The 23,739-nt window shown below is 37.9% G+C and overlaps 3 protein-coding genes and 1 pseudogene across 4 annotated transcripts; 3 read left to right on the top strand and 1 right to left on the bottom strand.

The window, feature by feature from the left end:
* Window positions 1–373: 373 nt before the first annotated feature.
* LOC130564842 (tripartite motif-containing protein 16-like) lies at window positions 374–2,896 on the bottom strand (annotated as a pseudogene).
* A 5,765-nt stretch (window positions 2,897–8,661) lies between these two features.
* On the top strand, window positions 8,662–11,269 carry LOC130564848 (gastrula zinc finger protein XlCGF57.1-like). Its single transcript, XM_057351262.1, has 2 exons — window positions 8,662–9,418; window positions 9,531–11,269. The coding sequence occupies exons 1-2, from the start codon at window positions 9,364–9,366 to the stop codon at window positions 10,823–10,825; spliced, it is 1,350 nt and encodes a 449-aa protein (XP_057207245.1). The 5' UTR covers window positions 8,662–9,363; the 3' UTR covers window positions 10,826–11,269.
* Window positions 11,270–17,493: 6,224 nt separating this feature from the next.
* Window positions 17,494–20,092, top strand: LOC130564844 (tripartite motif-containing protein 16-like). 2 transcript variants are annotated; one of them, XM_057351257.1, is made up of 7 exons: window positions 17,494–17,557; window positions 17,750–18,338; window positions 18,406–18,501; window positions 18,594–18,827; window positions 18,940–19,093; window positions 19,189–19,248; window positions 19,388–20,092. In XM_057351257.1, the coding sequence occupies exons 2-7, from the start codon at window positions 17,766–17,768 to the stop codon at window positions 19,924–19,926; spliced, it is 1,656 nt and encodes a 551-aa protein (XP_057207240.1). In that variant the 5' UTR covers window positions 17,494–17,557; window positions 17,750–17,765; the 3' UTR covers window positions 19,927–20,092. The 2 variants fall into 2 exon arrangements, with proteins under 2 accessions (XP_057207240.1, XP_057207241.1); XM_057351258.1 differs by having other exon boundaries at window positions 17,544–17,621.
* A 2,368-nt stretch (window positions 20,093–22,460) lies between these two features.
* On the top strand, window positions 22,461–23,299 carry LOC130564857 (gastrula zinc finger protein XlCGF57.1-like). The gene has a single exon (XM_057351274.1). It carries the CDS (start codon window positions 22,526–22,528, stop codon window positions 23,297–23,299), a length of 774 nt encoding a protein of 257 aa, XP_057207257.1. The 5' UTR covers window positions 22,461–22,525.
* The last annotated feature ends 440 nt before the right edge of the window (window positions 23,300–23,739 follow it).

Genomic DNA, 23,739 nt, shown 5'->3' on the forward strand with positions numbered 1-23,739 from the left:
CTATTAGAAAAAGCAAAAAATGGCAATCACTGCAGGTATGTATAAAATATATGTTTTTGAAACAATGTTTCTGTTTCTATTCAGAAAGCGTGCATTCCCTTACAAAAATGAACTATGGGTTTGCTACAAACAAAAAAACACCATAAGTAACCATAATTTAACCATGGTATTTAATATTCAATCCCCCAAAATGGTCATGGCCATGCTTACTACACTTGAACTAAAAAGGTTAGTTTTTGTAAGGGTCATTATAGAGTAGATATATTGAAAGCTTATTTAAAATTGATTTTGTATTTTTCATTATTATCATCTTCTGTAATTGAGGAGTCGTTTATTTTCAGCAATGGCAGCTCTGTACTACACAACCACAGACTGAATTTAATAAGCAAACAGAAAATTTAATTTATTGTATCATAATTACAAACCAAAGCCTTACAGACAGTATTTAGGTCTTCTCAACATAACAGAAATGTGTTTACTTTTATGGTAAATAAAAAAGTGCATTCATAATAATATGTTGATTATACACTTTAGCTTGATTACAGGTCCTTCTGAATTCTTTCCTTGCCTGAGATTGTGACAGATGAACCTGCTGCAATCCCGAATGCAGGATATAGTGGTTCAGTGAAAGTGGTCAGGACTCTGTGTATTAGGGTCATTGTATCAGAGATTTTGTAGAAGGCCAAAATTCCTGCCCTGTGATCCAGATACACACCTATTCTAGAAGCAGCAGGGACATGCACCTGGGCTTTATTATGTACAAAACAGAAATTCTGCCCATCATAGCCAAGTCTCCAGGATTTCTTGTTGAAGCCTAGTCTACAGTCATGACCGGCTCCTTTACGACCAATTCCTTTATAGGAAACTGCCACAGACCAATTGTCCCCACGGCACTCGACTTCCCAGTAACAACGGCCACGCAAACCCTCTCTGCACATGACATTGCCATAAACATCAAACCGCTCAGGGTGGTCTGGATACGCCACAGTCATGTAAATATTAGACACCGTCACATTTCCATCTGACAATATGAGATCGCTGTTTACAGTGTTTGGATCCAGGTGCAGCCCACAAAAATCTGATGATGATAAACAAATTTAAAAAATAAAAATACTGGCACAATGTAGTAGTACTATACTTATTCTATCCAAAAAAATGGATATTAATGAATTGTGTGTTTGTGGTGAAGTAATAATAGCAAACACAGCTCAACTCACATTTTAAAAATTCACTCCGAATATTAGGTTGTGATAGGTGCACGATGTGAACATTTGAGACTGAGGAGACAAACAAAATGACATACTTACCAAAATATTACCGTCAATATAAAACAGTAAAATAATATTTTCTTCCAAGCAAAATATGTTCAGACCTTCTTGAGATATTTTGTCTGTTTCCTGCATACAGACATCTTCCAAAGCCTTTTTCATTGTTGGGATTGAAATGTCTTTAAATGACAGATGAGTGTGCTGGGTGATGCTGACAAGATCTTGAACTATGGGTACATCACACACGGACTGAAAACTCTGCAATAAAACAGATAATTCAGCACTATTTATATGCTTAACAGGAAACTATTACTAAAAATATCACTGTGTTGACATTACACAAATATCGTCACAAAAGAAGTTTTATTACCTTCAGGAAATGGACCTGATCATCTGTATTAAGAAGCTTGCTGATCTCTGTATCTCTTTGCCTGAGGTCTGCCAGCTCTTGACCCAACTGTCTGTTAAGATTTTCTGCTCGATACATCTCGGCTTTCTCCTGAGCGCTGATCCGCTCTTTAACCTCGGATCATTTCTTTTCAAGAAAGTGGATGAGCTCAGTAAAGACCTTTTCACTGTTTTCCATGGCCTCTTGAGCTGAGCTCTGTTGAAGACAAAAATCAAAAACAACAAACAAGATGGTGCCTAACAGTTATAGATGAAGATGCCATCTGGCCCTTCCATACTGGTACTCACTTTAAAAGTCTTCACAACCTCACCGAGTTCCTGTTGACCTCTCTCTCGATCTTGGATCATCTTTGTGCATGTCACCTTTGTTTTTTGCAACGCTTTCTAAAAATGCAAACAAAGATTCAAGGTCTAAAAAGACTTATCTTACATATTAATATGCTTTCATGACCTTTTTCTTTGTCCATTCAGATTCCACAGATACCACACTGTGGCCTTTGTGATAGTCAATCATGCACAAGTAACAAATGCACTGGTTGTCATCCTGACAGTAAATCTCCATTAGTTTTCCATGATGAACACACACGTTCTCTTGAACTTGTGTGGTGGCTTTGACCAGTTTGTGCTTCATGAAGACAGGAGACTGATAGTGAGGCTGCAGGTGACATTCACAGAAAGAGGCCAAACACTGCAGACAGGACATGACAGCTCTGTTCTTCTCTGTAGTGCAAACGTCACACTCCACACAAGAGTTCTCCTGAGAGCACGAAGCCGTGTGCAGAGACGTCTTCTCCAGCTTCTCCATCATCTCAGATAAAAGAGTGTTTTTCTTCAGCAGAGGTCTCTGAGTGAAGCTCTCTCTGCATTGAGGACAGCGGTACGGTGGTCTCTGCTCCTTCTGACCCCAGCAGTCATTAATACACATCAGACAATAACTGTGTCCACATGGAATAGTCACAGGCTCCTTCAGAGCATCCAAACAGATCGAACACACGAACTGCTCATGATGTTCACTTTCTGCCATTTCTGTGTCCTTCAAACTGTTCAAACATACATTTTAAAGCATTAATGTTACAGTTGCCTCTTATTGGTTTTGACAATCCAAGTGTTCAAACAGCATGACAAAAAAATTAAGTATTTATATGTAAGAATGTGTAGTTTCTTACAAAGATTGCATAAAAAGGCTCCTTTTTGTGAGTTTATATAAAAAAGTGAAAGCTAACGCTTTACCTAGTGATGTTATGTTCTGTGCCGAGAAATCCCGGAAGCTTTCAGTGATGCGCGTACCGAGTCTTGTATGGTTTTGACTAGAATGGTTACAGGTACATCCACTGGGCATGCGCACTTCAATACCGCATAATTTTTGTCACGCTGAAAACAGTTTATTAATATTTTTTTTAATATTTTAAGGTTAGGTTTAGGGTTGGATAGGTGTGGGCTTTAGCTAATGTAATTTATTGTATTTATATGGCGAGATATTTGCACCACTTCCGCCGTAGCTGTATCCCTTCTAGCAACAACCGCTTTCGGTCGACTCGAGGGAACCAGGCAGCGCGGCGCTTACTTCCGGGTTAGCCTACAAAAATGCGCCATCTCGCAGCCCAAAGAGAGGGCACCCACTGACTAAAACAGTCGGGACAAATATAAAATCTGCGAACCAGAAACGGTGAAGGAGGTTAAGAGAACTCATCAAAATTTTCTTTAAACAGGCGAGTACACTATAGAGATGTTCATGTGATTTTATTAGCACACCCAGTAAAAGCTTCCCTATTAAGTAAATAATTAGAGCTGCTCGATGACTAGATTTAAACAGGACCCTCCAGTGATGTTATTATGAATGGGGAAAATTCATGCGACCGCTTTAACGAAAACTACTGACGATGATCAGGAGGAGGCAGAAGTACTGTTATTATACTCTTTGGATAAAGGCGTCTGCCAAATGAGTAAATGTAACTACAGGGAGATGGTAGTGTCCAGCGCCGCACAACAGGTGTTGTGCCGAAAACACACTCCCCGCCAGATTATGCACCCCCCTATCCACAATGGTTAGGGTGAGGATTAGGTGTTAGGGGAGGGATTAGGATTGGGTGTGGGGAAGGGTTAGAATTAGCCAATCGGACAGCGTGTTATTGAAGGGGGTGCATAATCTGGCGGGGAGTGTGTTTTCGGCACAACACCGGCGCTATGGTGGGGCATTAGAGGGCCGTGCCCCCCCTAGCGGTCACTGATGCCCCTCCTTCCACAGGCCATGGCGTGGCCCAAAAAATATCCCTTTTAGTTATTCTTTTAATATTAAATGTGAAAACTGTACCTGTAACTGTTGAGAGGTGGATAAACTATTTCTGACATGTGTTGCGGGAATATGGGCATTGTCCCTTTAAGAAGCATGGGGTTTGTATTCCTGGCCGTACTGAATGACGGGAAAAGTAGTGCGGGGTATTCACGTGTGTGAGAGAAAAGTAGCGGACGGAGAAAAGGAGAGTAAGATGCTTTAGAGGTTTTGTTGTTTTCTTTATAAGTTCGTCAAACCACCCGGGAGTTCAAGTGATTGTCAAATGGTATAGTGATGGATGGAGCTTTCGCTGACGAGATTAAACAACGTGCTTCGTAATAACTTTGTCGGCTCATCTTTGTGAGAAATGGACCAGAGCAAACTGTTACAGCTAACATTATCCGCGATCGGAGAGGCGGATTAACAAAAAGGTAACACATGACAGAGATGGGTAAACTGCATTTATTTAAATTTAGCCTCCACTACAGCCCTCCCCTGTGCTGGAGTAGAGAGAGGGCATAACTTTACCCCACCCCTTTCTGCCTTTTATTATCGTCTTCGTGTGTGTGACTGAGTAAACTGTGTGCATAGGGCTACCACATAGCATCGACTAAGTGACATGATATGGAAATTAACAACAACAAGAGTAAACGAAATTAGCAAATATTAATTAATAATAAAAAAAACGTGTTTCGTTTTTTATAGCATTTCTGCTGTGTTGGACTTAGGGCTGTCACGATTATTAAATAATCGTCTCATCGCGATTGTTTGACCTCATCGCGATGGTTTCAGTTCATCGCAATTATTGCACATCTCTATAGAAGACACTAGGGGGAGCTGTAGTGCATCTGCATATTGCATATTTTAGTGTATATATTGTTACTAAAGCATGGTAATACTTGTAAAATCTACCACCACAACACAATCACTTAAAAAAAAAAAACATATACAAATTACCTGCAGTACAATTTAATATTATTTAAGCAAATCTCAGTGTGAAAACCAGTCTACCAAAATTTCATTAACACACAAGTAAAATTTTATGTAGTCTTGCAAGTGAGAAAAAAACAGACTAGAAGCTTTTCTATGACTGATAGTATTTTAATGGTGGCTTCAATTCACACCTGATCAATTTACTTATTTACAAGTATTTGGTGGTTGTATTATTGACAGGTAAAAGCCTAAACCTTAAATATATGATGACCCAATTTTTTCCTGATGTATTTCCAGAAAAAAACATAGTCTTGTATTCAGAACAATATGGTCTTTCAAGCTGAATCAAAAATGATGAGAATTAAATGTCAAAGCTCAAAAACAGACAATTAATCGTCATAATCGCAAAGCCCTAAAACAGACAATTAATCGATCAGATCAATTAAGTATCTTTCATAATCGTGACAGCCCTAACTAAACTGGGTAAGACTTATTGCTACGGTTGTTCATTATCCACTTGTAGTACTGAAATTTGATAATAGGGCATGTCTCCTGACCAATACCTACCTATGTAGTATGTACTTCATTTAATTCTCATACTTAAATGTATGTGATTACATGTAACAAGGATGTAAATGAAGCTGAACCTAATTTTATTTATGGTTATGATGTACCAGCAATAGATGGGGGCACTAGAATCGTCACGTCATGTGTCGATGTCTTACATGGCATGTTCATTTATTACATGAAGTGACGTCACGCTCATGCACCATCATCATTGGGTGGACAACCCCGTATTGCATTCGTTATTATATTGTACCGACGTTTGAAGTATGAGAATCGAATAAGTACAGGCTTTCCGATCTATTCACTTTAACGATACCGATTACATAGTTATATTTCCTTCAAAAAGACAGACATATTGAAACTAAGCGATATCCAAGTTGGCATACATTCATGGCTACGTCGATACAGCTTATTATATAAATACTATTATTACATTATACACATATATATACTTAGGATTATTAGGAACACCATACTAATACGGTGTTTGACCCCCTTTCGCCTTCAGAACTGCCTTAATTCTACGTGGCATTGATTCAACAAGGTGCTGAAAGCATTCTTTAGAAATGTTGGCCCATATTGATAGGATAGCATCTTGCAGTTGATGGAGATTTGTGGGATGCACATCAGGGCACGAAGCTCCCGTTCCACCACATCCCAAAGATGTTCTATCGGGTTGAGATCTGGTGACTGTGGGGGCCATTCTAGTACAGTGAACTCATTGTCATGTTCAAGAAACCAATTTGAAATGATTCGAGCTTGTGACATGGTGCATTATCCTGCTGGAAGTAGCCATTAGAGGATGGGTACATGGTGGTCATAAAGGGATGGACATGGTCAGAAACAATGCTCAGGTAGGCCGTGGCATTTAAACGATGCCCAATTGGCACTAAGGGGCCTAAAGTGTGCCAAGAAAACATCCCCCACACCATTACACCACCACCACCAGCCTGCACAGTGGTAACAAGGCATGATGGATCCATGTTCTCATTCTGTTTACGCCAAATTCTGACTCTACCATTTGAATGTCTCAACAGAAATCGAGACTCATCAGACCAGGCAACATTTTTCCAGTCTTCAACTGTCCAATTTTGGTGAGCTCGTGCAAATTGTAGCCTCTTTTTCCTATTTGTAGTGGAGATGAGTGGTACCCGGTGGGGTCTTCTGCTGTTGTAGCCCATCTGCCTCAAGGTTGTGCGTGTTGTGGCTTCACAAATGCTTTGCTGCATACCTCGGTTGTAACGAGTGGTTATTTCAGTCAAAGTTGCTCTTCTATCAGCTTGAATCAGTCGGCCCATTCTCCTCTGACCTCTAGCATCAACAAGGCATTTTCGCCCACAGGACTGCCGCATACTGGATGTTTTTCCCTTTTCACACCATTCTTTGTAAACCCTAGAAATGGTTGTGCGTGAAAATCCCAGTAACTGAGCAGATTGTGAAATACTCAGACCGGCCCGTCTGGCACCAACAACCATGCCACGCTCAAAATTGCTTAAATCACCTTTCTTTCCCATTCTGACATTCAGTTTGGAGTTCAGGAGATTGTCTTGACCAGGACCACACCCCTAAATGCATTGAAGCAACTGCCATGTGATTGGTTGATTAGATAATTGCATTAATGAGAAATTGAACAGGTGTTCCTAATAATCCTTTAGGTGAGTGTATATATATATAGGCGAATGATATTTAAGTACTAAATATGTAATATATATATATCATTGTAAATATAATAATACATAATGTATGAATTAGATTAAGATGTCTTCTGTACATTTAGCAGAAAATTTAAAATGCTTATATATGCTGAAATATATATTAGAATATCATCAAAAAGTTGATTTATTTCACTAATTCCATTCAAAAAGTGAAACTTGTATATTATATTCATTCATTACACACAGACTGATATATTTCAAATGTTTATTTCTTTTAATTTGATGATTATAACTGACAACTAATGAAAATCCCAAATTCAGTATCTCAGAAAATTAGAATATTACTTAAGACCAATACAAAGAAAGGATTTTTAGAAATCTTGGCCAACTGAAAAGTATGAACATGAAAAGTATGAGCATGTACAGCACTCAATACTTAGTTGGGGCTCCTTTTGCCTGAATTACTGCAGCAATGCGGCGTGGCATGGAGTCGATCAGTCTGTGGCACTGCTCAGGTGTTATGAGAGGCCAGGTTGCTCTGATAGTGGCCTTCAGCTCTTCTGCATTGTTGGGTCTGGCATATCGCATCTTCCTCTTCACAATACCCCATAGATTTCCTATGGGGTTAAGGTCAGGCGAGTTTGCTGGCCAATTAAGAAGAACAGGGATACCATGGTCCTTAAACCAGGTACTGGTAGCTTTGGCACTGTGTGCAGGTGCCAAGTCCTGTTGGAAAATGAAATCTGCATCTCCATAAAGTTGGTCAGCAGCAGAATGGAATTAGTGAAATAAATCAACTTTTTGATGATATTCTAATTATATGACCAGCACCTGTATATATATATATGCAGATTTTTTTTATATATATATACTGTATATATGTATATGTAAACCCTGAATATATAAATGTACATTTTGAATATATAAATGTAAACCCTGAATATCTAAATATAAATCCTGAATATATACTCATAGTTTGAATATATAAATGTAAATCCCGAATATATATTTATTGACTATATCTCAATATAAACATGTTTATGATCGGGCATGTCATTAGACAGACATTACATTTTTTTTATTTTTGTTTTAATGAAAATTAGGCACAATATTAGGGCAAATATTGCACTATTAAATTAAAAAGTAATGTATTATTGGAACAAACTGCTACTTTCAAAAGGCTGTCCATAGTGCCAGAATGTGCCAGAAGGTCCCTAACAGCCCTTAACATAGCTATGTAGTTTTCGGCAGATTTAGTCATGACTGAGAGGGCTAGGAAGATTGTTAACAATCTGCTGATGAACAGTGATTTTATTGACACTTCAGCAGCAGCATGTGATAGACAAGAGACATGGGGACAATCGCAGGGTACATCTGTCCATCAAACTGCAGAGTCAGAGGTGCGCTGGTATGGAAGGTAAATCCTGCCAAATTTAAATAAACAAATTAAACGATGAAAATGAAAACCATATTAACAATATGTTATATATATATATTAATATATATATATTAATTTCATTATACACAACTGCACACACAATATGTGCCAAACTGAAAAATAAAATGAGATGATTTTAATTTCATTTTCATTTTTACACTGACAATGCATTGTCCCTGTCAAATTGAAAAAGAATATGCAATTGGTGATTTGATATTTTATTTTCCATATAATCTCGAGGCAACACTGCCAATATGAAAATGAAAGGCAAATGTGGATGTTTTGTTACATTTTTATTAAAACAAAAATAAAAAAGGTTAATGTCTGTCTAATGACATGCTCAATCATAAACATGCTTATATTGAGATATAGTCAATAAATATATATTCGGGATTTACGTTTATATATTCAAACTTAGACTTATAACTATATATTTGGATTTACACATATATATTCAGATTTACATTTATATATTTTACATTTATATATTCAGACTTACAACTATATATTCAGACTTTTAACCATATATTCGGATTTACATTTATATATTCAGGATTTATAACTATATATTCAGATTTTATATAATTATTTCCTGTTTGGCCCCCCATACCCCCCATAATATATATATATTATATATTAGTAATGTTTATTTGATAGATCTATTTGTTTGACATAATGAAATGAAATGCTGTTTTTGTGATATGTGTGAGAATCAATTATTTATTCAGAAAGACAGATTCATTGATAAAACGTTTGATTGTGACAGGTCTGTTTCTCTGAAGCACACAGAGATCAAGATTTACGCAAGAGAAGAGTGCAGACATGAGTAACACAGAGCCATGCAGAATAAAAAATGAAGATACTGCAGAACGAAGAGGTTGGTGTTCATTCTAGATTCATCATTAATGGTCGTAAGGAACATTAAAGTAAAATCATGACAGTTTTGTTAAGATTTTGTGGTCTTAACATGTACTTTTGTTTCATTTTAGATGTAATGGAAGTGGAAGAAATATCAATATCACAAATATCTTCTGGTAGCTTGCCGGTAAAAAATACTTTCATAAAAAAGGAACCTACTGATATCACGAGAATTCGCACTGGAGAACACCCATACGCATGTCTTCAATGTGGAAAGAGTTTCACCACCAGAAGTAATCTTAATGTCCACACGAGACATCACACCGGAGAAAAACCACACGCCTGTCCTCAGTGTGGAAAGAGTTTCACAACCAAAGGTTATCTTACTGTCCACATGAGACTTCACACCGGAGTAAAACCGTACACGTGTCCTCAGTGTGGAAAGAGTTTCACACACAAACATAGTCTTAAAAATCACATGATAGCTCACACCGGAGAGCGCCCATACGCATGTCCTCAGTGTGGAAAGAGTTTCACACACAAACATAGTCTTAAAAATCACATGATGGCTCACACTGGACAAATGCCATACACATGTCCTCAGTGTGAAAAGGGTTTTCCAAGCAAAGGAAGACTTACTTTGCACATTGAAATGCACATTGGAGAACGTCTGTACATTTGTCCTCAGTGTGAAAAGAGTTTCAGACGAAAAAGTGATCTTAAGGAACACATAAGAATTCACACGAGAGAGCGTCCATACACCTGTCCTCAGTGTGGAAAGAGATTAGCAGGAGGACTTAAAAATCACATGAGAATTCACACCGGAGAAAAAACATACGCCTGTCTTCAGTGTGGAAAGGGTTTCACAAGAAAAGATTATCTGCAATACCACATGAGAACTCATACTGGAGGGCGGCCGTACGTATGTCCTCAGTGTGGAAAGAGTTTCACAACCAAAAGTAATCTTAATGTCCACATGAGAATTCACACTGGAGTAAAACCATACACATGTCCGCAGTGTGAAACGAGTTTTACAAGAAAAGTTCATCTTGAATACCACATGACGACTCATTCTGGTGAACGGCCGTACGCATGTCCTCAGTGTGGAAAGAGTTTCACAGCCAAACATAGTCTTAAAAATCACATGATAGCTCACACCGGAGAGCGCCCATACGCATGTCCTCAGTGTGGAAAGAGCTTCTCAAGAAAAGATTCTCTTGAAAACCACATGAGAACTCATACTGGAATGCGGCCGTTCGTATGTCCTCAGTGTGGAAAGAGTTTCACAAGAAAACGTAATCTTGAAAACCACATGACAACTCATACTGGAGAGCGCCCGTACGCATGTCCTCAGTGTGGAAAGAATTTCACGACCAAAAGTTATCTTAATGTCCACATGAGAATTCACACTGAGAAGCGCTCATAAGCATGTCCAACCCAGTCTCAAGGCAAATTTGGAATCGATTTTTTCGTGTCACTCAGCACGATGTTTTCATGTCACCGGCACGCATTTCAATACACAGACCACGTGTGTATGTACGTTTATATAACCTGATATCAAAAAAGTCCTAAATATTTGAGATTGAAAGTCGTGCTGCTGACACGCAAAATTTTCGTGCTGACTGACACAAAAAAAGGGGCAAATTTGTGTTCATGAACACGAATTAATAGATTACAGTTCGTGACAATGTCACAAATTTCCTCAAGACTGTTGTCATGTCTTATGAGTGTAGAAAGTGTTTCACAGTGGCTCTGTTCACACCGTCAGCGTTTCTCTTTACAGATGTGAGTCTTCGAAAGTTCTGTTCACACAGCTGAAATACTGTCTGTATTCTGTTCCCATGTGACTCCTGTAACCACAGTGATGGACTTTCATCCAGTGTGAGCCATCATGTGATTTTTAAGACTATGTTTGTGTGTGAAACTCTTTCCACACTGAGGACATGCGTATGGGCGCTCTCCGGTGTGAGCTATCATGTGATTTTTAAGACTATGTTTGTGTGTGAAACTCTTTCCACACTGAGGACATGCGTATGGGCGCTCTCCGGTGTGATGTCTCATGTGGACATCACGATTACTTTTGGTGGTGAAACGCTTTCCACACTGTGGACACGTGTGTGGGGGCTCTCTGTTGTGATTTCTCCTGTGGATGTAAAAAGATGTTTTGTTGGTGAAACTCTTTCCACATTGAAGACATGCGTATGGGGGTTCTCCAGTGTGAATTCTCATGTTATCAGTCGGTTCTTCATTTTTAAAAGTATTTTTTGCCGGCAAGCTACCAGAAGATATTTGTGATATTGATATTTCTTCCACTTCCATTACATCTAAAATGAAACAAAAGTACATGTTAAGACCACAAAATCTTAACAAAACTGTCATGATTTTACTTTAATGTTCCTTATGACCATTAATGATGAATCTAGAATGAACACCAACCTCTTTGTTCTGCAGTATCTTCATTTTTTATTCTGCATGGCTCTGTGTTACTCATGTCTGCACTCTTCTCTTGCTTAAATCTTGATCTCTGTGTGTTTCAGAGAAACAGACCTGTCACAATCAAACGTTTTATCAATGAATCTGTCTTTCTGAATAAATAATTGATTCTCACACATATCACAAAAACAGCATTTCATTTCATTATGTCAAACAAATAGATCTATCAAATAAACATTACTAATATATAATATATATATATTATGGGGGGTATGGGGGGCCAAACAGGAAATAATTATATAAAATCTGAATATATAGTTATAAATCCTGAATATATAAATGTAAATCCGAATATATGGTTAAAAGTCTGAATATATAGTTGTAAGTCTGAATATATAAATGTAAAATATATAAATGTAAATCTGAATATATATGTGTAAATCCTAATATATAGTTATAAGTCTAAGTTTGAATATATAAACGTAAATCCCGAATATATATTTATTGACTATATCTCAATATAAGCATGTTTATGATTGAGCATGTCATTAGACAGACATTAACCTTTTTTATTTTTGTTTTAATAAAAATGTAACAAAACATCCACATTTGCCTTTCATTTTCATATTGGCAGTGTTGCCTCGAGATTATATGGAAAATAAAATTTCAAATCACCAATTGCATATTCTTTTTCAATTTGACAGGGACAATGCATTGTCAGTGTAAAAATGAAAATGAAATTAAAATCATCTCATTTTATTTTTCAGTTTGGCACATATTGTGTGTGCAGTTGTGTATAATGAAATTAATATATATATATTAATATATATATATAACATATTGTTAATATGGTTTTCATTTTCATCGTTTAATTTGTTTATTTAAATTTGGCAGGATTTACCTTCCATACCAGCGCACCTCTGACTCTGCAGTTTGATGGACAGATGTACCCTGCGATTGTCCCCTTGTCTCTTGTCTATCACATGCTGCTGCTGAAGTGTCAATAAAATCACTGTTCATCAGCAGATTGTTAACAATCTTCCTAGCCCTCTCAGTCATGACTAAATCTGCCGAAAACTACATAGCTATGTTAAGGGCTGTTAGGGACCTTCTGGCACATTCTGGCACTATGGACAGCCTTTTGAAAGTAGCAGTTTGTTCCAATAATACATTACTTTTTAATTTAATAGTGCAATATTTGCCCTAATATTGTGCCTAATTTTCATTAAAACAAAAATAAAAAATATGTAATGTCTGTCTAATGACATGCCCGATCATAAACATGTTTATATTGAGATATAGTCAATAAATATATATTCGGGATTTACATTTATATATTCAAACTATGAGTATATATTCAGGATTTATATTTAGATATTCAGGGTTTACATTTATATATTCAAAATGTACATTTATATATTCAGGGTTTACATATACATATATACAGTATATATATATAAAAAAAATCTGCATATATATATATACAGGTGCTGGTCATATAATTAGAATATCATCAAAAAGTTGATTTATTTCACTAATTCCATTCTGCTGCTGACCAACTTTATGGAGATGCAGATTTCATTTTCCAACAGGACTTGGCACCTGCACACAGTGCCAAAGCTACCAGTACCTGGTTTAAGGACCATGGTATCCCTGTTCTTCTTAATTGGCCAGCAAACTCGCCTGACCTTAACCCCATAGGAAATCTATGGGGTATTGTGAAGAGGAAGATGCGATATGCCAGACCCAACAATGCAGAAGAGCTGAAGGCCACTATCAGAGCAACCTGGCCTCTCATAACACCTGAGCAGTGCCACAGACTGATCGACTCCATGCCACGCCGCATTGCTGCAGTAATTCAGGCAAAAGGAGCCCCAACTAAGTATTGAGTGCTGTACATGCTCATACTTTTCATGTTCATACTTTTCAGTTGGCCAAGATTTCTAAAAATCCTTTCTTTGTATTGGTCTTAAGTAATATTCTAATTTTCTGAGATACTGAATTTGGGATTTTCATTAGTTGTCAGTTATAATCATCAAATTAAAAGAAATAAACATTTGAAATATATCAGTCTGTGTGTAATGAATGAATATAATATACAAGTTTCACTTTTTGAATGGAATTAGTGAAATAAATCAACTTTTTGATGATATTCTAATTATATCTATATAACTTTATTTTTCTATGACAGAAGACTGTTAATCTAATCAACATTATTATTATTATATTTACAATGTAAATTATTAATATTTATGTTTAAATACATTTAATATATATAACTCACTAAAGATTATTAGAACACCTGTTCAATTTCTCATTAATGCAATTATCTAATCAACCAATCACATGGCAGTTGCTTCAATGCATTTAGGTGTGGCCTGGTCAAGACAATCTCCTGACTCCAAACAATGTCAGATGGAGAAGGTGTTTGCATTAGCGTGCAGGTTTTGTCCAATCTGAGTATTTCACAATCTGCTCAGTTACTGGGATTTCACGCACATTTTAGGGTTACGTGTGTGGGAATAGTATGGGCATCTTCGATGCTTTGATGTATCAGATCCGATGATTACTATAGCAATTTGTGATAACTCGTTCAGTATGGCAAGCATTGTAGACAATTGACAATGCTACACCGTATCTTATTAGCTAAATGCACTCATGGCAGTACTATGTGCTGATAGTGACTTGGCATTAAGTAATCGAATTAATATGATCACACGTACTTGCACTTAATATTTTCTTGATATATGCAATTGAGTTATGATACTACAGCTACATGACTTGAACATTATTCTATGCTACTACAGATATTTTGATAAGCTGATGACAATGAGTAGTCTATAATAGATCCTAAACATGACAGTTTTGATTGATCAAATTATATGATCTATCATATATGAACATTCTAGATCTTCACACCTGTTGTCATGACTGAATAATTTGAAGGCGAAGCAAACACCGTTTAGTAGGTGTTAAAATCTTGGTTATATACGAAGGATATATATGTATAAATGATAGTTATAATTCCGAAAATATAATTAATGTATTCTAGTATAGGGTGTACGATCACTACTCCATAATACTGCAGATCTGGGTTACATTGATTGCATATGATTTGAAAATGTAAAATGAGACTCAAGACTGATTCCCCAATTTAACATTGGTTCACATTACATCCATTTACAGTGAATAACATAGTACTGGTATAAAATGAATCATGACTACTATAGTTTGTTCGGACATTTGCAATCATAAATACTAAGTATTGTCACACTGTATAAATGTACCACATTAGTAGGGCTGTCACGATTATGAAAGTGACGTATTGTAAATCATTCGAATCGAAATGTCGTTAGGCTTCGATTATGACGATTAATTGTCTGTTTTGAGCTTTGACATTTAATTCTCATCATTTTGATTGCATTGATGCCATATTGTTCTGAATACAAGACTATGTTTTTTTCTGGAAATACATCAGGAAAAAATTGGGTCATCATATATTTAAGGTTTAGGCTTTTACCTGTCAATAATACAACCACCAAATACTAATAGTAAATTGATCAGGGTGAATTGAAGCCACCATTAAAATACTATCAGTCATAGAAAAGCTTCTAGTCTGTTTTTTTCTCACTTGCAAGACTACATAAAATTTTACTTGTGTGTTAATGAAATTTTGGTAGACTGGTTTTCACACTGAGATTTGCTTAATAATATTAAATTGTACTGCGTATTTGTATATGTTTTTTTTTTTTAAGTGATTGTGTTGTGGTGGTAGATTTTACAAGTATTACCATGCTTTAGTAACAATATATACACTAAAATATGCAATATGCAGATGCACTACAGCTCCCCCTAGTGTCTTCTATAGAGATGTGCAATAATTGCGATGAACTGAAACCATCGCGATGAGGTCAAACAATCGCGATGAGACGATTATTTAATAATCGTGACAGCCCTAAGTCCAACACAGCAGAAATGCTATAAAAAACGAAACACGTTTTTTTTTTTATTAATTATTATTTGCTAATTTCGTTTACTCTTGTTGTTGTTAATTTCCATATCATGTCACTTAGTCGATGCTATGTGGTAGCCCTATGCACACAGTTTACTCAGTCACACACACGAAGACGATAATAAAAGGCAGAAAGGGGTGGGGTAAAGTTATGCCCTCTCTCTACTCCAGCACAGGGGAGGGCTGTAGTGGAGGCTAAATTTAAATAAATGCAGTTTACCCATCTCTGTCATGTGTTACCTTTTTGTTAATCCGCCTCTCCGATCGCGGATAATGTTAGCTGAAACAGTTTGCTCTGGTCCATTTCTCACAAAGATGAGCCGACAAAGTTATTACGAAGCACGTTGTTTAATCTCGTCAGCGAAAGCTCCATCCATCACTATACCATTTGACAATCACTTGAACTCCCGGGTGGTTTCACGAATTTATAAAGAAAACAACAAAACCTCTAAAGCATCTTACTCTCCTTTTCTCCGTCCGCTACTTTTCTCTCACACACGTGAATACCCCGCACTACTTTTCCCGTCATTCAGTACGGCCAGGAATACAAACCCCATGCTTCTTAAAGGGACAATGCCCATATTCCCGCAACACATGTCAGAAATAGTTTATCCACCTCTCAACAGTTACAGGTACAGTTTTCACATTTAATATTAAAAGAATAACTAAAAGGGATATTTTTTGGGCCACGCCATGGCCTGTGGAAGGAGGGGCATCAGTGACCGCTAGGGGGGGCACGGCCCTCTAATGCCCCACCATAGCGCCGGTGTTGTGCCGAAAACACACTCCCCGCCAGATTATGCACCCCCTTCAATAACACGCTGTCCGATTGGCTAATTCTAACCCTTCCCCACACCCAATCCTAATCCCTCCCCTAACACCTAATCCTCACCCTAACCATTGTGGATAGGGGGGTGCATAATCTGGCGGGGAGTGTGTTTTCGGCACAACACCTGTTGTGCGGCGCTGGACACTACCATCTCCCTGTAGTTACTTTTACTCATTTGGCAGACGCCTTTATCCAAAGAGTATAATAACAGTACTTCTGCCTCCTCCTGATCATCGTCAGTAGTTTTCGTTAAAGCGGTCGCATGAATTTTCCCCATTCATAATAACATCACTGGAGGGTCCTGTTTAAATCTAGTCATCGAGCAGCTCTATTTATTTACTTAATAGGGAAGCTTTTACTGGGTGTGCTAATAAAATCACATGAACATCTCTATAGTGTACTCGCCTGTTTAAAGAAATTTTTGATGAGTTCTCTTAACCTCCTTCACCGTTTCTGGTTCGCAGATTTTATATTTGTCCCGACTGTTTTAGTCAGTGGGTGCCCTCTCTTTGGGCTGCGAGATGGCGCATTTTTGTAGGCTAACCCGGAAGTAAGCGCCGCGCTGCCTGGTTCCCTCGAGTCGACCGAAAGCGGTTGTTGCTAGATGGGATACAGCTACGGCGGAAGTGGTGCAAATATCTCGCCATATAAATACAATAAATTACATTAGCTAATGCCCACACCTATCCAACCCTAAACCTAACCTTAAAATATTAAAAAAAATATTAATTAACTGTTTTCAGCGTGACAAAAATTATGCGGTATTGAAGTGCGCATGCCCAGTGGATGTACCTGTATCCATTCTAGTCAAAACCATACAAGCCTCGGTACGCGCTTCACTGAAAGCTTCCGGGATTTCTCGGCACAGAACATAACATCACTAGGTAAAGCGTTAGCTTTCACTTTTTTATATAAACTCACAAAAAGGAGCCTTTTTATGCAATCTTTGTAAGAAACTACACATTCTTACATATAAATACTTATTTTTTTGTCATGCTGTTTGAACACTTGGATTATTGTCAAAACCAATAAGAGGCAACTGTAACATTAATGCTTTAAAATGTATGTTTGAACAGTTTGTAGGACACAGAAATGGCAGAAAGTGAACATCATGAGCAGTTCGTGTGTTCGATCTGTTTGGATGCTCTGAAGGAGCCTGTGACTATTCCATGTGGACACAGTTATTGTCTGATGTGTATTAATGACTGCTGGGGTCAGAAGGAGCAGAGACCACCGTACCGCTGTCCTCAATGCAGAGAGAGCTTCACTCAGAGACCTCTGCTGAAGAAAAACACTCTTTTATCTGAGATGATGGTGAAGCTGGAGAAGACGTCTCTGCACACGGCTTCGTGCTCTCAGGAGAACTCTTGTGTGGAGTGTGACGTTTGCACTACAGAGAAGAACAGAGCTGTCATGTCCTGTCTGCAGTGTTTGGCCTCTTTCTGTGAATGTCACCTGCAGCCTCACTATCAGTCTCCTGTCTTCATGAAGCACAAACTGGTCAAAGCCACCACACAAGTTCAAGAGAACGTGTGTGTTCATCATGGAAAACTAATGGAGATTTACTGTCAGGATGACAACCAGTGCATTTGTTACTTGTGCATGATTGACTTTCACAAAGGCCACAGTGTGGTATCTGTGGAATCTGAATGGACAAAGAAAAAGGTCATGAATGCATATTAATATGTAAGATAAGTCTTTTTAGACCTTGAATCTTTGTTTGCATTTTTAGAAAGCGTTGCAAAAAACAAAGGTGACATGCACAAAGATGATCCAAGATCTAGAGAGAGGTCAACAGGAACTCGGTGAGGTTGTGAAGACTTTTAAAGTGAGTACCAGTATGGAAGGGCCAGATGGCATCTTCATCTATAACTGTTAGGCACCATCTTGTTTGTTGTTTTTGATTTTTGTCTTCAACAGAGCTCAGCTCAAGAGGCCATGGAAAACAGTGAAAAGGTCTTTACTGAGCTCATCCACTTTCTTGAAAAGAAATGTTCCGAGGTTAAAGAGCGGATCAGCGCTCAGGAGAAAGCCGAGATGTATCGAGCAGAATATCTTAACAGACAGTTGGGTCAAGAGCTGGCAGACCTCAGGCAAAGAGATACAGAGATCAGCAAGCTTCTTAATACAGATGATCAGGTCCATTTCCTGAAGGTAATAAAACTTCTTTTGTGACGATATTTGTGTAATGTCAACACAGTGATATTTTTAGTAATAGTTTCCTGTTAAGCATATAAATAGTGCTGAATTATCTGTTTTATTGCAGAGTTTTCAGTCCGTGTGTGATGTACCCATAGTTCTAGATCTTGTCAGCATCACCCAGCACACTCATCTGTCATTTAAAGACATTTCAATCCCAACAATGAAAAAGGCTTTGGAAGATGTCTGTATGCAGGAAACAGACAAAATATCTCAAGAAGGTCTGAACATATTTTGCTTGGAAGAAAATATTATTTTACTGTTTTATATTGACGGTAATATTTTGGTAAGTATGTCATTTTGTTTGTCTCCTCAGTCTCAAATGTTCACATCGTGCACCTATCACAACCTAATATTCGGAGTGAATTTTTAAAATGTGAGTTGAGCTGTGTTTGCTATTATTACTTCACCACAAACACACAATTCATTAATATCCATTTTTTTGGATAGAATAAGTATAGTACTACTACATTGTGCCAGTATTTTTATTTTTTAAATTTGTTTATCATCATCAGATTTTTGTGGGCTGCACCTGGATCCAAACACTGTAAACAGCGATCTCATATTGTCAGATGGAAATGTGACGGTGTCTAATATTTACATGACTGTGGCGTATCCAGACCACCCTGAGCGGTTTGATGTTTATGGCTATGTCATGTGCAGAGAGGGTTTGCGTGGCCGTTGTTACTGGGAAGTCGAGTGCCGTGGGGACAATTGGTCTGTGGCAGTTTCCTATAAAGGAATTGGTCGTAAAGGAGCCGGTCATGACTGTAGACTTGGCTTCAACAAGAAATCCTGGAGACTTGGCTATGATGGGCAGAATTTCTGTTTTGTACATAATAAAGCCCAGGTGCATGTCCCTGCTGCTTCTAGAATAGGTGTGTATCTGGATCACAGGGCAGGAATTTTGGCCTTCTACAAAATCTCTGATACAATGACCCTAATACACAGAGTCCTGACCACTTTCACTGAACCACTATATCCTGCATTCGGGATTGCAGCAGGTTCATCTGTCACAATCTCAGGCAAGGAAAGAATTCAGAAGGACCTGTAATCAAGCTAAAGTGTATAATCAACATATTATTATGAATGCACTTTTTTATTTACCATAAAAGTAAACACATTTCTGTTATGTTGAGAAGACCTAAATACTGTCTGTAAGGCTTTGGTTTGTAATTATGATACAATAAATTAAATTTTCTGTTTGCTTATTAAATTCAGTCTGTGGTTGTGTAGTACAGAGCTGCCATTGCTGAAAATAAACGACTCCTCAATTACAGAAGATGATAATAATGAAAAATACAAAATCAATTTTAAATAAGCTTTCAATATATCTACTCTATAATGACCCTTACAAAAACTAACCTTTTTAGTTCAAGTGTAGTAAGCATGGCCATGACCATTTTGGGGGATTGAATATTAAATACCATGGTTAAATTATGGTTACTTATGGTGTTTTTTTGTTTGTAGCAAACCCATAGTTCATTTTTGTAAGGGAATGCACGCTTTCTGAATAGAAACAGAAACATTGTTTCAAAAACATATATTTTATACATACCTGCAGTGATTGCCATTTTTTGCTTTTTCTAATAGAGTCGATGCAACATTTTGTTGCGGTTTTTAAGTGTATGTAAAAACTAAAATAATATAGATACTAATAAAAATAGCAAGGTAATTTAAAGTAAAACAATGATTAAATTGTTATTTAACTACAAGTGTTTTACAAAATATCTGTTTATTTATTTACGTCTAGTCTAATCGTGACTCTGGCGACTCCTCACCGCCCACTCGCCTACGTGGCCAATCAGCGCTCGCCGGCTTCGCGTGACGTCGCCCACAAAATATCTCGCGGAACAAAAGCCGTACGCGCGTTTAGCTCCTCCCCGCTGGAAGTGAACGACAGCACGCAGTCACGATCGTTTCTCGCTAAAGTTTGTTTTAATACATGATAGTATTTATATATTTACGCGCGCAGTAGAGCGGCATAAACCCACAGGAACTCGAGAAGCGCGTCTTTGTTCGAACTGAAGCTGCGTGGGATTCTCGCGAGAGTAAGTAGATCCAGCGCGTGGCTGGTTTGTTTGTGTTGTGTTACATTGATACAATGTTGCATTTTTTTAATATATCGTTTCCGAGCGGTGTTTTAAAAATCATCTATGTGATACGCCTCATTTTTAAAACCATCTGGCAGAAATTGTGTCATGGTAATGCGCACACACACAAGCGTTTCAGTGTTTTGACAGTGTAAATGGGTTTGTTTGCCGTTTTTCATTATGTTGAAAGGTCGAGACTGAAAGAGGTTCGGAGATAAACTCATCATGTTCTGACCTACCGTTGTGTTTATCTGGCACAGATTCTAAATATTGTGAAATATATGAACTAATCAGTAAAACAATGACAAACTGAATGAAAAAATGAAAAACAAAAGTTTCTTTCACTCTCTTTGTCTAATGTGTCAAAAGTCTTTTGAAATCATGGCCACTTCCCTTCCCTCATAGAATTTGCATATGTTCGTTATTCATTATAAATACTTTGGTCTAACCCTTATGCAAACAAGCACTCGGACAGACAGACAAACGTGTATTTGACATATACATGTACTTTGTCTTTACATGTAAAGAGGTTTGTTAGAGGCATATGTCACATTTTGTTTATTTTATTATCGTTCAAGTTTATTTTAAACATACTAAATCTGTATGTGTACAGTGACTCTCAGACACTTGAGTGAATGTCATGAAAAGTCACAGAAAAACTATTTGAACCATGAGGATGTTTTGAATGGCCGCTCAACAGAATCGCCTGGTGATCCAGACCGGCTCTGGCCACATTTTCTGTGTAGTTTTATTTCTTCAGAAACTCCCTCACTGTCATTTCCCCCTTCAGATGAGGTCACACTCGGATCGCTGTTGTGAGCATGCTCAGAACGAGAGAGAGAAGTAGGAAGTGTCCAGAGCTGTTTCCTCTTTTTTTCATCTCGGTCTGTTTTTTTGTGCATTGAGTTCAAACAGAGGACGCGGTCGTCACGGAAACACAAACATCAGACTGTTGCTGCAGGGGTCTTTCATTTATCATTGACCTGAACTCTGTTGACCTTTTGAACTTCACTGGTTGCTCACTGCTTTTAGTTCGCTGACAACAGTGAATAATTGCTTTAAATAAATGTAATACTTATTTAAGGGTGTGCGAAATTACTATTTTATATTGTGTCCTTTCTTTGGAATCGGTATGAACTACAACATGAAAATCAAAACGACAACCTTATTTTCACCCATGAACTGTGGAAAATAAAATCTAAAGTCTCTTTCTGCAGAAGTGTAATAAAACGTATCGCCGTGGCAGATCTTCCTGTAGTGCGGGTGTGATCTAGAAGGTGAGTGTTTGCTCAGTTATTCACACTTGCACCAAAGTTTCTTTCAGGGATTCACCACCGTATGAGCGTGAGTGAGGAATGCTCCACATGAAGGAGTGTTGGAGAGGGACGACAGGTCTTTTTTGTGTTTTAGTCTGTTTCATTTCACTTATTATGTTTTTCTTGCTCTTTGTTGAAGGGGACGATACGTGGAGAATAAGATCAGACTCTNCAAATGCCATACACATGTCCTCAGTGTGAAAAGGGTTTTCCAAGCAAAGGAAGACTTACTTTGCACATTGAAATGCACATTGGAGAACGTCTGTACATTTGTCCTCAGTGTGAAAAGAGTTTCAGACGAAAAAGTGATCTTAAGGAACACATAAGAATTCACACGAGAGAGCGTCCATACACCTGTCCTCAGTGTGGAAAGAGATTAGCAGGAGGACTTAAAAATCACATGAGAATTCACACCGGAGAAAAAACATACGCCTGTCTTCAGTGTGGAAAGGGTTTCACAAGAAAAGATTATCTGCAATACCACATGAGAACTCATACTGGAGGGCGGCCGTACGTATGTCCTCAGTGTGGAAAGAGTTTCACAACCAAAAGTAATCTTAATGTCCACATGAGAATTCACACTGGAGTAAAACCATACACATGTCCGCAGTGTGAAACGAGTTTTACAAGAAAAGTTCATCTTGAATACCACATGACGACTCATTCTGGTGAACGGCCGTACGCATGTCCTCAGTGTGGAAAGAGTTTCACAGCCAAACATAGTCTTAAAAATCACATGATAGCTCACACCGGAGAGCGCCCATACGCATGTCCTCAGTGTGGAAAGAGCTTCTCAAGAAAAGATTCTCTTGAAAACCACATGAGAACTCATACTGGAATGCGGCCGTTCGTATGTCCTCAGTGTGGAAAGAGTTTCACAAGAAAACGTAATCTTGAAAACCACATGACAACTCATACTGGAGAGCGCCCGTACGCATGTCCTCAGTGTGGAAAGAATTTCACGACCAAAAGTTATCTTAATGTCCACATGAGAATTCACACTGAGAAGCGCTCATAAGCATGTCCAACCCAGTCTCAAGGCAAATTTGGAATCGATTTTTTCGTGTCACTCAGCACGATGTTTTCATGTCACCGGCACGCATTTCAATACACAGACCACGTGTGTATGTACGTTTATATAACCTGATATCAAAAAAGTCCTAAATATTTGAGATTGAAAGTCGTGCTGCTGACACGCAAAATTTTCGTGCTGACTGACACAAAAAAAGGGGCAAATTTGTGTTCATGAACACGAATTAATAGATTACAGTTCGTGACAATGTCACAAATTTCCTCTAGACTGTTGTCATGTCTTATGAGTGTAGAAAGTGTTTCACAGTGGCTCTGTTCACACCGTCAGCGTTTCTCTTTACAGATGTGAGTCTTCGAAAGTTCTGTTCACACAGCTGAAATACTGTCTGTATTCTGTTCCCATGTGACTCCTGTAACCACAGTGAT

The sequence above is a fragment of the Triplophysa rosa genome, linkage group LG14 (assembly GCF_024868665.1).
Source record: "Triplophysa rosa linkage group LG14, Trosa_1v2, whole genome shotgun sequence".
NCBI lineage: Eukaryota > Metazoa > Chordata > Actinopteri > Cypriniformes > Nemacheilidae > Triplophysa > Triplophysa rosa.